The 13,567-nt window shown below is 41.3% G+C and overlaps 1 protein-coding gene across 5 annotated transcripts in view; it reads right to left on the bottom strand.

The window, feature by feature from the left end:
- The window catches only part of arhgap42b (Rho GTPase activating protein 42b), a 55,008-nt gene that overhangs the window by 15,168 nt on the left and 26,273 nt on the right, over positions 1-13,567 (bottom strand). For all 5 annotated transcript variants that reach the window (XM_019272996.2, XM_010739715.3, XM_019272994.2 and 2 more), the window contains exon 4: positions 6,618-6,689. In XM_019272996.2, coding sequence (XP_019128541.1) covers positions 6,618-6,689 — 72 coding nt within the window. The remainder of the gene's footprint in view (positions 1-6,617; positions 6,690-13,567) is intronic.

Here is a 13,567-nt window from a genome sequence, read left to right as displayed (position 1 = left end):
ACATTTCCCTTAAGGATTTTTGTCAGAGAACATTGTGACCACTGTTGACGTGACTTTATTTTGTGGGAGAATACCAACACACACACCTAGACACACACACAGAAGGGATCGTATTAAATTAAGAGCTTCAGGTTTAGCTGAGCCCTGCAGTCACAGCAGGAATCTCCCAGCAATGCTGACCAGTGTGAGCATGCCTTTAAAACTCAACTCGCTAAAGAAACCTCCTCCGTACGTCTGGACTAACTCTTTCACACTTACAGAGCTGGAGAGTGACTCAGAGCCGCAGTGAGTCTGCGAGGCAGAGTCAGCCTGATTAAGTCACCCAAAGTGTCCTGCTTTGTTTTGATCCAGGCAGGACGTGTATAAACTGGTGCTGCTTTAATCATATCCTAGCAGAACACCAGGTGTTTGTTGGTTTGCCTTATGCAATGAGCGCGTCCCCACCCTCCTCTCGCTCATCCTCCCCCTCGATATGTTTGTGCAATCAGAGTGGAATACGAGTGATTTAAATTGCAAAGAGAGAGAGAGGGAGGTGGGGGCAGTGCAGGCAAAAGCCTTTGAAGCCCAACACGTGGTGGCACAGGACATAGATGTGGATAGATATATACCCTGAAGCACACAAGTTTCTGACACAAACTAATGCCAGCGCCCCAGAGTAATCAGCTGGCTGAGAATGGATAAAGCCAAAGCACTTCCCAACACTCGCAAAACACACATGAACCTACCACTTGGGAGATTTTCTCATCTGATTGCTTTGTTCGTCCTCATGAATAAATCAGACGCAGGAAGAAAATATTCTCATGCAGATTCCTCTGTAGTGGAATTTTTCTAACTGGCAAATCTCATGTTGCTGTTAAAAGTGCTTTTAAAGCCAGCTGTAGTATGTGCCAGTCTGCTAATTGCTAACGTAATGTGTTGCAGGGAGGAAAAAAACTGCACGCGGCTTCTCTTCTGGTCAGGCGTTTTTTCGTTCTGCTAAAGAAAGGATGCTGAGAGCGAGCATGGAAGACGGCAGGAGGAATATCCGGACGCTGGCCGTACATCGCCGGTTTTGACACCGGCCCTAACGAGCCTCAGGGCCATCATTTCTGAGCCGCTCATCACCATGGTAACAGATGTAAGCAGCAAGGGAGGTCGGATGTGTCTGTGTCTGTGTGTGTGTGTGTGTGTGTGTGTGTGTGTCTGTGTGTATATAGAGGAAAGAACCCCAGATATCAGACACATCTACACTTCCTCACTCCCGTCCAACGCCCTCAAATAATACAAACATCAATGGCCAACAGCGCGTCACATGCTGCAGATTTCACCACACGGTCCATTTTTAAATGGATTCTCTGAGCGGCGACGATGAAAGGGAGAACTCTGAAAGCGATCTCTATGAGCTCATTAGAGAAATCTAATTTGAGCATGGGTCCAGAATGGCGATTAAATAGCAATGGCCAGGTTATTTTGATGCTCCACTGCACATGAGCTGGTCTTGTTTCCACAGGGGAGGCAGAGGGAACACAACGTTTCAGCCTGAGTTCAGTTGCTTTGCTGCAAAGCCAAGCCAAAAAAAATGTCTCCCCTCTCTACCTGAAATCCCACTTCCCGAGGAGACATCACAGACAGCAAGAAGTCGGCCAATTAACACGAAATAATTACAAACATCTGCTTCTGAAGAGTTGAAAAACAAATACCCAGACTTCTAAATAGATTAGATTTAGTGAGTGTGTGTGTGTGTGTGTGTGAGGCAAACTGCAAAGCTTTGGTTAAAAGATAAAGTTTAAGCAGTTCATCACTCTTTCTGACACATGATGTCATAAATCAAAAGTAATAAAAATAAAAGCACAAATGCTGCGTGTACTGGACACGCTTTTTCCTTATTCTGTGTTTTCTTTGTATCTCGTCCGAGAACAAGTATTAAAGGTGGAATCAGCGATTCTGGAGAAAGATATTGCTGATATTTGAAATTTTTTGGGCTTATTCCCACTGCCCCTTTCCCTCCTTTTACGCTCCTCTTCTCCCTGCCCTGCGCGTGAATATGAACGCCCCTGTCACGGATTGGCTGGAACGCTGTTGTGTGGCTTGGTCCGAGCTACTTTGTTTGTTTCCCATTTACAGAGCCAGGGCTGTGTACAAACACTGCACACACAGAACGGACAGCTAACGGACCGTGAGGAGATATATGCTGAATTCGATAAAAAAGTGTAATGGATTAGAATCGCTGACTGGCCCAAGTGTGAGTCTGGACTACTGCTTCGAAACCTCGGGTTTGGCATTATGATCTTTTTTGGAACCAGGAGTGATCATATTCAGATTACAGCAAGATTGTATCTATTCATTTTTCATCAGCGCTGCGTAGGTTGACAGTTGGATCTGAGTTTGATGTGTTGCACGGGATTGCCTCACTAATAACCCAAGGGCACACTACTGTGGTGGAATCTTGTCAATCATAAAGGTGCATACCCTACTTTGTCATCCATTTTCCTCAGAATGGAACCGTGATTTACAAAATAAAGATTATGCTGTCTTGAAACTATCAACAGACACCATAAACCCATTAGGAAACAGTTTACCAATATAATAAATCAAGTGAGAAGCAGGGTCATCGTCTCATAAGGCTAAATATCAATGGAAATCAATGGAGTGCGTCCCTGCTGGCCATTAGAAAGAATGCACTTTTCATGCACTTCTGCGTTGGCTTCTCTTTGAAGACCCAAAAGCTCAGTACAATATTTATTATACAGTCTTATGACTGAACCTTTAGACTGCAAGGAGAGAGGGAGAATAGTTGGTACCTTCATAAGATCTGACTTCAAAAAGGTTCTTTATTGTTATATGGTGAAAAAGTCTTTTGACACGCTCTGTATGAATATACTATACATATCTATACTGTATCCTATAGGGATGCCTGAGGCTTCTCACTGTTATGACGAACCTAAACATTGCTAACTTGACTTGTTAAGACTCATTCTGTCCTGCACTGAGGACCTTGCTCACACTATCCTAATTATGTTAAAGCTAACAGGAAGTTATTTAATGTCAGCTTTGAGGTTATCTCCTAATTAATCCAGATATTTTTTTTAAAGGAAGTCAGTTAAGAGTTTGTTTTGTTATGCATTGCAATGCTCAGTCTGCAATCTAATGCTCAAGTCTTGTGTTTATTTGTGAAGATCATTTTCACAATAATTCTTCTTTATTAAACCCAAAGACAGTGAAGACTGACAGGAGGTTCACTACAGAAAAGGAAATGACCGGAAACATAAAGTCAGCCCTGTGTTTAGTGTTGCTTTGGGCTCCAGAGAACAGTGAATGCACTGGAAGAAAATACAATAAAGCTACAAGCTGTTATGTCAGTACATTCGAACGCGGCCCATAACAGATACTGTCGAGTTAGAAAAAAGATCAGAATGAAAATATCCTCCGAAAAATGTATGACAACGTAAAAACAGAAATCCACGATTTCTCAATTAAAAACTGCCAGGAATACTGAGACGACAAAACAGAGAGATTTGTTATCCTGAAGATTATGTGAACAGATGTAAACAACTGACACAACATGTTGTTTTTCATCTCACTGTGCATTCATTATTTCAAAATAACACATGATAAAAATAACGCATACCGCTGAATCATAATACTTGCAGTGGCAATTTACTTGTAATTTAATTATGTGTGATGCTGATGTTTATATATAAAATGTAATAGGCAGGAGGCTGATACAGTCACAATGGAGTGAGGCCCACAGCTGAAGGACCGCCTTGTAAAATTCTGGTGATCAAGAGAAAAAGTTATTACTTAGTCAAAAATTGTTTTAGAGTGTAGGGCACAGTGAAACGTGATGGGACAGACATGAGAATAACAGAAAGAAATACATTTCATTTGCATTACTTTACTTTTGTTTTTGTTGCAAGTTTTAATGTCATCTGCGGTATTGTTATGCAACAGGATTTGCATATCCCAGGACACCATTTCCATCTGTGGTAATCTGAGCTTTTAGGCGACTTCGGATTTTCATCATGATCAATTATATCAAAGACTCAAAGGTTTCTTACCGTTAAGTAGAAGAGCAGGCTTCCAGCCAAATGCATGAAACACGTAGCTCAAGGTCTACCAACCTACCACGACATCTCAAGGTTAATCAAATAATATACTCTACATATTTGTAAAGGTTTTAATGTCAAGTATATTCCCAAGCCACTCTAAATTGATCATTTTACTCCACAGTGTCTTGTTTAGCATATTTTGGGATTTCATAGTATGAATGCTAATGTCGTTTCTGCCTCTGGAGAGCATAAGTAGCCAAGAATCATCTCATGTCTGTGTGTGCACCCTTTGTAGGATGAGGACAGCTCAAATTATCAGTGACCATCTGACTCCCATCTGGGTCTGTTTGCACTGATTTCTCACACTCAGCGAGTACAGGACCCCTATAGTGCCCTTAATGTTGACAATCCTTGAAGGCAATATAATATTTTCAAAATTTCAGGAATGCCACCCACTACTTGGGTACCCGCTGGTAATTTCTTGAGAAAGTATCCCTGGGGTCTGTTTAAATTTCAAGACCCTAAAAAAACTAAAAATCTGACAACCAACAAACACACACACGCAAATAATGTGGAGCCAGCTTTGGGCAGTTTATCTGCAATAATTCTCAGTTTGTGGGAAAAAAAACAGCCGGTCAATGTGAGAGTTCAAGCCGTGTTAAAGGTCTGAGTTGTAGATCAGTTAGCAATTTAGTGGATGAACAGAAGGGCTGACTGTGCTGACACAGTGACAGGAAACCGTACACACACACACACACATACCGAAACTAGGACAGATTTTCATTCCTTATTTCAGTTCTGAAAGTATTGTTCCTTGTTGGGGAAAGTTAACTTTCAGCTCACAAAAAAATGTATCTGAAACTTTCAGTTCTACATCTCGGTTTTGGCAGCCAAAACATATGGCCAATCTGTGTTCCAGTTAAAATACATGACTGTTTGGACTCTTGTGGCTTTCTTAATGTGTATTTGTTATACGCTGCGCAAAGTTTGAGGGTTTCTTATTCCAAAACATTTGGTTCAGCCTTGTGTGAAGCAGACTGTGCCTAATATGTCCTGTAGTGCTGCAGTCAATCTGCTGGTGTGTTATGGCCACGGAAGTGTTGTGCTTGTGCCTAAGAAGCTGATACACTGGTACGTAACCTCAGTGGGATTACTCACAGTATACCCAAATAAGGCAAGAGCTCCCAGTTTGTCCATCTGACGTTCTCAGACATGAAGCGCAGTAACTGGAAGGGTCAGACAGCCTGCAGATCTTTCCAGATTCTCAGAACAGTGGAAAGTTGCTCAGCCACTCGTGATGCCTGCCTTTTATCTCACTCTAGTTGGGCTAATGTCCAGTGGGGGATGGGCCGTAGGAGGAGAGAGCCATTAGGAGGAAGTGGTCGGAGGAAAAGAAGAGGTAGTGGGAGTGACAGGGGCTGTGGCTTTTAAGAAAACCATTTTATAAACATAGAGACTCAGCGCAATAACACTGTGATGGGGAGAGAGCGAGAGAAAGAGATGGCAGCAAAATGTGCCATTTCATTACAGTAGATACATGTGATGGTTGAGGCATGAAGTGACAATGGTTATTAGTCTGGCCAGTAAAATGGAGAGTGATTGATGTTCACGCCTCGTGCAATAGTGCAATAGTTCCTTTACATTGCAGGTTGGATTGTGAAGACGCCAATGAAGTACAAGAAAATGACTTCTTTCTTTTGCAGAGCAGTGGTTGTCATGTCCTGCAAAATAAATCAAAATGGGTGAGTCTAACTTTGAGGCTGGAATGTCCCTCGGAGGGGTTAGGGCTTGTGTAAAGATGTGCAAATGATTCACAGAGTGGAGTGTAGAGTTAGCAGTGGGCTTGCAAACTCGGTGGGAGATCTGTGCAAAGGCTCGAGTTCTACCGGCTTGTTCATGTGTGATCTCACTCAGGGAATGACCACAAACAAGCTGCCGCGCTTTCATTTTATGCCTTTGCGTTGGCCAGGAATGAAAGTATGGCTTGTAGCAACAAGCCCACACTTGTTCTTTGCGGTCAACTCCGGCTTCAACAAACACATCCACTGTGGGATCAGGATGCCTCCAAGCAACACTCACACTGATATCAATCCTCTGGATCCAATAGGTTAGGGAGGAATTACATTTAACCCCATTACAGTAATCTGATTTTAAAAATGGTAGATGTAATATATTAGATACTATACATTTACAGTAATCAGATTATAAATGCATTAAGGATGTATCTTTTAAGAGAGACTGTGACAAACATTTTAAAGCATTTTAAATACGTAGTTTGTAAGATATAATTTGTGACGAATTATTCTTGAAAATAACTCCCACAGCTCTATTTGGGAATAACATATTTGCCAAAGACAATAACTGAGTAACTAATGATCTTAATATCTTTTAATATCACTGACATATTTATTTATACCCCCATGAGTCTGATTAAGCTCAAGCCTTAGCAGAGTCACGTCTGACTTTTAATTAATGATTTACACACTGTAGGGGAGATGAAGAGGGTGAGGACGAGAGGCGACGCCGTCAGAACAAATGAAGTATTCTCCACTGTTCATAAGCTAATTGCACGCGGAGGTGGTCTCTTACCTTCGCAGCACCGATTTGTTCCTTCCGAAACTTTTCCAGGGGAGTAATCAACACGTCGTCGGCATTCTGAATCTGAAATGAGACATGCAGAAAACACAAGAGACAGACAGATGTCAGAATCAGTCATAAGACTCGACTGTAACTTTATGAACGCCTAAATAAATGTGCCGGAAAGTGCACGACACACAGGAAATGATAGCGCTGAGAATTATCCGGCTCCGAGTCAAATGGAGACGCATTGAATCTAAACACAAGTGGAGGAGAGACCAATCATATTCATTAATATCTCTTAAGCCGCTGACAATGAACAATGTGTCACTGTGAGGAAGCCAAAATGAGTACAGCAGAGATAGGAGATAGAGCTCTCAACAATGGGCTCGGGCTAGATAGAAGAAAATGGAGACTTTTTTATGCGAGCTGTGAAGCACCAGTATTGTCAGACCTCGCTGAAATATGACACAGCAGAGCAGATGAGGGAGCTTTACAACGGCAGCCTGTGATGCATTTTAATGTTTGAGCTACCACATATTGGTGACCTCTCCCACGTCATGGCCGGTGTAAAAAGGTCTCTCCTGGAGCCTCTTCCTTCTCGTCCCAGACAGAAACAGATAAGGAGAGATGTATTGTGCCAATTACATTCTGCGCTCAATCCTTGCGAGTGAGCGTTTTGGAAAGGTGCCATTAAGGTGCTACTGAATTTTCCCCGTGTATGGGCCACCGAGATCAGATGACATCAGGCTGTCGGGGGCCGCTCTACGGGAGCCACTGTCACAAATGACATGGCTCTTTGGTTGATTTAAGGTGTTATTCTGTGTGGTGAGTGTATGTGATAAACTAAGGGCTGAGCTCTGTAATACATCTGTGATACGGACACTAATTTAGAGGTGTCGGCTCAGATGGACTATCAGCACCCCAGCCACAGTCCCCTGAACACACACTGTCTCAGGATAGAGTTTTTGTTTTGAACCATTAATCACGGCGCATTTTCATTGTCCCAAAATAACCCTGTCGGCTCCATCAGCCAACCTGAACGAGCGACTTCAAAAAGAGGCTGCAATCTCTCTGAGCCCGCAGCGCCGCCTTTCACATGCACTGTCGTAAGCTCGCAGTGCAGATTTGTAGCTTTGTTGTAATAATGTAATTACACCCTGCTGCCCGAGATCCTTCAGATACAGACACATGTTCACATTATTCTGTTCTCTATAGAATAAACATTTACAGCGAGCAGTATACTGACATTTCACATTATGATTCATGATTACAATGATCATTTCGTGCCATTACCGACAGGTGCAGGGTTACATAAATATCATTTGCGCATTTAGTGAAACTGTACACACTTAATTCTGACAATTATCATTCATCTAGTAGAAAAACCAAATATCTGGAACATGTATTCACTGCTGCATGCTTGTAAATGTATTAATGGATTTACTTATTGACTGTTGGTCACACTAAATAATCATTAATGGAAAAAATAATGAATGAAGCATTAAGTGCAACCCTACAGTAGTGAGTGTTAAATGGGCTCGATGGCCTGACAGTCTCCTCGCACAGTTTCAGGGTGTATGCTGAACATACACAGAATAAAAAAGAAGAAGAACATTTGAAATAATCAGTTGCTTGTGATAAATTGGAACGCACACAGGATTCGCTTCCCGTTCATTCATTCACTATCACTAGATGTGTTTTAAAAGCACTGACTTATATGGAAGAAGAGTGCTTCTGTAAGATAAACCGAGGCAATCTGGTTACAAGTGACACCCTATTAGGAGAGTAGAGGACATTTGGCGGTCATCAAACATAGCTGTTATAATCCTCCAATCATACTGGAGTCGAAGTCATCGTGTTATCTACTGTGTCAACAAGGAGAATTATACTACTCTGCCAGTGAGATAATGTCATTTCCACTGCCTTGCCTCCCAGGCTTTTAGTCCAATTGAGCCTGCAGTATTACTTATGTAGATTTCTAATACCATCAGTTTTTTTCATTTTCAGTTTAATGTACAGGACAATTAAATATAGAGCGCTGTACACGTTTTAAATTATGGTGTAATATTTAGAACTGAATGAAAGCAGGAAGAAAAATGATTCTTGTTTTCAGGATGTTGCCTGAAACCAGAATGTGTGCAACATTTGGACCACAGTCACTCATAAATTGACACTTCACAGGTCAATCTGTCAGAAAGCCTGTGGCAATTAGCACAAATTCTCTCCAAGCCAATGCAGAATCTGGACAAACAAGATTGAAATCTCTCTAAATTCTGACATGCTGATTACAGATTAGTTGTGATTATTAATTCCCGATAAGCTTATTCAGATATTCATAGTTCGAAACGGGCCAACTTATTTAAAAACTCAATGGATTACTTTCAGGCTGGCATTGTGCCGAATGCCCTCAGCAACAGCCTCTCTAAACAGGATTAAATCCATATGAGCGAGCACAGTGTGATGCTTGAAAGGATGCAATAGCGCTAAGCAATTTCATTACCAGATAGGGGGAGGAATGTCAATGTGTGCTGTATCTCCCTTCCTTTTGCTTCTGCCAGTCCAAATATCAAGTGGATCAAAAGTCTTGCTCTGGGGTTAATTTGCAGAGACAGATCAGAAAGCCACCAAGGCCAGACTAAATTCAATAGTGCACAGTATACTAATTGAAATTTTTCAATAAATCTATTATTTCTTCAGAACCTTTTTTTTGCACATCTTTCTCAACACATAGAGTTTATTCTGTCTTTTTCACAGTGTGCACAAAAAAGCATAACTCACCGAGAAGCTTGCTTAAGCTCTTTGGGTGTGTTGGCTCACGAAACATTCTTGGACAAGGCCATGTTCTTTGTCCTGCAAATGTTTACGCTGTAAGGTATGCTGTGTTTCAGATCTACTGGACGGATTTCAGTGGTTATTACAACAATAGGTGTAGGCTGTATGTGTGACATTCACTCCAGGGGATGTGTTTGTGAATTTCTGTTGATAGATGCATATAGGCTATAATCAGCGTGGCATTAAATTGCTCTGTCTCACTGGTTACAAGAAGTCTATAACTGGGTAATAAATAACCGTTGTCCCATTTGGTTTTGACAATGTCCTCACAATAATCAGCCAGCTTAATACACCTGAAGCCCTGCTTCTTCACTGCAAATCAACTTAATGTCTTTGTATGAGAGCACACACACAAACACACGCGCATTGGGCTTGAAGAGGTGCCATAAAAGCTTGCTCTCTCACCATGTTGCACTATCATTAACAATCAAATGGAACAGCATTTTTTTTTTCCTCTTTTTCTTTGGCTGCAAGCAATTTCACTCACATGCAATATCCAAGCAAACACGGACCCAGGAAGGAAAGTGAGTTCTGAAAAAAAGGCAACCGGGCTCTGACAAGTGAGTCTTTAATCGGCCTGTGCTTGCTGGTTAAAATCTACCAATTATGACAATTTAGTAAAAAGCCTCTGACAGAAATGGGTCAGAAATCACAGACATGTTTTTACTCAAGAGAAAAATATTAAGATTTGCCTAGTTATGATTAAAAAATAAGGGCATCGTGATTTCAATATATCGTATTATTTTCTATGTGTATCCAACTTAGCACGATCATGTTCATGGTATATTCATAAAAATAACTATATCATTAAGCAGGCTTCTGGCCAGTATTGATTTGTTTTAGTGTGTGTAGGTTTTCGAAGTAGATGTGATAAGAAGTCAAGAGGTGGCAAAACGGCAGCATGCAGAGAAAAATCGAGAATTTCTACATGTGATGGCCTGATGTGTAACAAGTTATTGATCCCAGAACAGTAAAAAAAAACCCTGTAAACTACACTATTCTTAAGGAGAATGTAATTTTCTCCATCTGTTTAAAGTTAATCAGGAATATTCTTATGACTGTTCCCACCTTAAGACCATAAAGAGGACTCCTGGTGATTAATATTAATTCACTGATTTAACTATGCATGCTGAAAGTGGCCTTGGTTCCTGAAAGTGATCACAGTTTCCTGTTAGGCCCTCACCTAAGTTTAGCTGTCATGTGTAAATGATCAACTAAAACACGGCTGATTTAAATATACCATTGTGTCAATTTATGAAGCGTTAAATCCAGCAGTGAGGCGTCGACATGTGAAGCTGAGGAATGTTAATAAGTGCTGCTGGTAAGAGCTCCTGAGCGGGATAACATGGGTGTGTTTTCCTCGTGTGAAAAAGAGCGTCGGACATCTGCGTGTCTTTGTCTTGACTCGTATTACACCTGATGGTAGCCAGCAGCATCAAATAAAAAGCAACACTCGCACCAATAACCACAATGACGGCAGCAGCAACCAAAAGGAATTAGCCTCAACTCATTAAAGTAGGTGTAAGCAAAGCCCCCGCAACCTAATTAATGTGTTAAATGCATAATAAACATTATTGCCCTCATCATCATGATGGAATAAAACGTCCCATTTCATGCTGACGGTGTGATATGACCTTTATTAAAAGAGGGAGTGCGATAGCGGTGTGCTTCAGTCGCTTCTATCTGCAGATTGTTTTGGAGGGAGGTGTGTGTGTGTGTTTGTGTGTCTGAGTGTGTGCATGTGTGTGTGAGTGTGGCAGGGGGTAACAATCTCGTTGCAGAGCTAAATCTTCATCTGGTGCAGCAGTGGCACCTGCAGCAACCTGAGAAATCATCCTCCCCTAACTTTTATGAGCTATGAAATAAAAACAAACCTTCTGCAGACAGAGTCACAGAGCGGTGTGCGAGTAGATGTGACACATTTGCCCTCCGCATTTCATCAGAGAGTAAGCTTTTAAGCAAGGATATGAGGCAGACACTGAAAGGGAGACAGTAGCTGGCGTGCCTGGTCCCAGGAGGATTTTCTGTTGTTTGTTTTAAGTACAGTTTGGTTGCCTCTGATATATATAGGAACGTTTGCTGATACCAGAGTTTGAAGTTGTTGTTGAGTAGCTGTCATTGTGTGTTTATCCCCGTGTATTAACCTGCTTTCGCCAAATGAGGAGACAAACAGACAATCTGTTTTCTTTATCCGGAGATTTGAAGTAAAGTAGAAAAAAGTTTGAGCCATGAAAATCAACATTTTATGTTTGTCAACTCATGAAAATACAAAGCTAACATCAGGAATGTCCAATTATTGATTTTACATTGTTATTATCTATTTAATTTGAATGAGCTAATGTTAGTCCCTGAATTAAAAGACCTGTCAGTCAGTTTTTTGGTGACGCAATGCTTGTAATCCCGTGTTTATGCATTTAAACAATGATACAAAGTTATTTTTTGGTTGTCTTATAGTTCAACTTGTGTTATCCTGCACCGTTAAACTTGAAGCACATCACATTAGATATGTAGTTGGCAGCAACTTAAAAATAGTATAATTTACTTGTGATGTCAAAACGGGACGCTTTGCTGTCAGTCAGTCAGTCAGTCAGTCAGTTGCATGTCAGTAGGCCAGGTTAAGTTTAGAGAGCCTTTGCAAAAGTACAGCTGTCCCCGCGCTGCACTCTCAGTGCACTGAAACTAAACATTTACAACACCAACCCAACTGTCATCGTAAAAAATTCAATTGGATCCTAAAAAATGTAGATAGCTGTCAGTAAGTTAGTAAAGCTTGGCAGGCCGAGTTTACTGAGAACCCAGAGTGAGCGACATCATTTGTCTGCTGAAGTAACATAGATATTTAAGCACCATATTTCATGTATTAATTAATGTATGGCTGGTGAACCTTCAGGCTGATATATCGGAACATTTCAGCACGCCTGGGCTCTGTGGGATCCAGTCCCTCCTTAGCAAAAGACGAGTGACAGGAAATACATTATGTCAGCAAACAGCTCATTCTGGTGACTGTCTAAATGCCTTCTTTGCTTTCCAAGCTTTCCAAGAAACAGCTGTCTCCAGCCTGACGGTTTACATCAGAAGAGGAAAAATGCTTTCCATCAGAGGAATCTGTGACCCTGCTTTACTGAGATGACACATAACAAGCAGAAAGCAGAAAGGGTGAGAACGGCGAGAAGAAGAAGAAGAAAAGGAGTCAGTCTGCAGTGCAGCATGAACAGGCTTTAAATCTGTCACATCCATCAAGCTCCATCAAGGTTTGCTTTACAGGTCCGTCTCAGCCAGCACGCGATATCTGGAGAAGTCTGTGTTGCTCACTTTGTTGAAATAACTAAAAATCTGTAGGATGGAAGGTGTTTTGTTCCTTTGCCCGAGGTGCTTGTCATGTTTAACAAATTGTTTGCTGCATGAAAATAAAATCAGAGTTATACGGGAATTAGATTGTTATACGCCGAGGTAGGATAAATAGATAAAAGCATCTCCTTTACGCTTCACTGAGCTGCTACTGAAAGAAACCCAAGGCTTGAACTGACAGAACAAACTATATGTAAGCTGAAACTCATTACATGTAAAACATCTGTTCTCTTTGTATAAAGGTTACATTCATTTATATATCGTGAACCACAAGAGAAAAAAAAAAACATGGTTTATATATAGTATTTCTTATCTGTGCTGTGTGTGGAGAAAACTGAGCCGTCTCTGGTTAACTTTAATATTTTGACTCTCAGTGTACAAACATGGGATTGAGGTGAATAATGATACACACGGTTATATCTTGGCTCAGGCTAACTGAGGCTCATTTTATCTGCGGGGTGAAGAGCACAAAGGTTTGATACTGTCCATTCCAAATAACTTTCAGACTTTCATTAAACGAGCCACCATGGATGTTGCTAAGAACAATGAGTGCCTTTATTTCACTGTTGTTTCAGGGTCAACGGGACATTCCTCAGTTCACAGGCCCGGCACACAAGTTACCCACAGAGCGGAGTTACTGTACTGTTAAATCCCGAGAAAACAGCAGCGGCATGAGACAGAGACAGAGACGCACTTCATACCATTTGGTTTCGGTTCTGTGGCATACAAATTACGTGCAATTGTACATGTTTAAAAGGCTGTCGAAGAAAATGTAAACC

Source organism: Larimichthys crocea, chromosome VII (genome assembly GCF_000972845.2).
Source record: "Larimichthys crocea isolate SSNF chromosome VII, L_crocea_2.0, whole genome shotgun sequence".
NCBI classification, from domain to species: Eukaryota; Metazoa; Chordata; class Actinopteri; family Sciaenidae; genus Larimichthys; species Larimichthys crocea.
The sequence above is the reverse complement of the archived record's forward strand: the minus strand, read 5'-3'. Positions and strand labels throughout refer to the sequence as shown.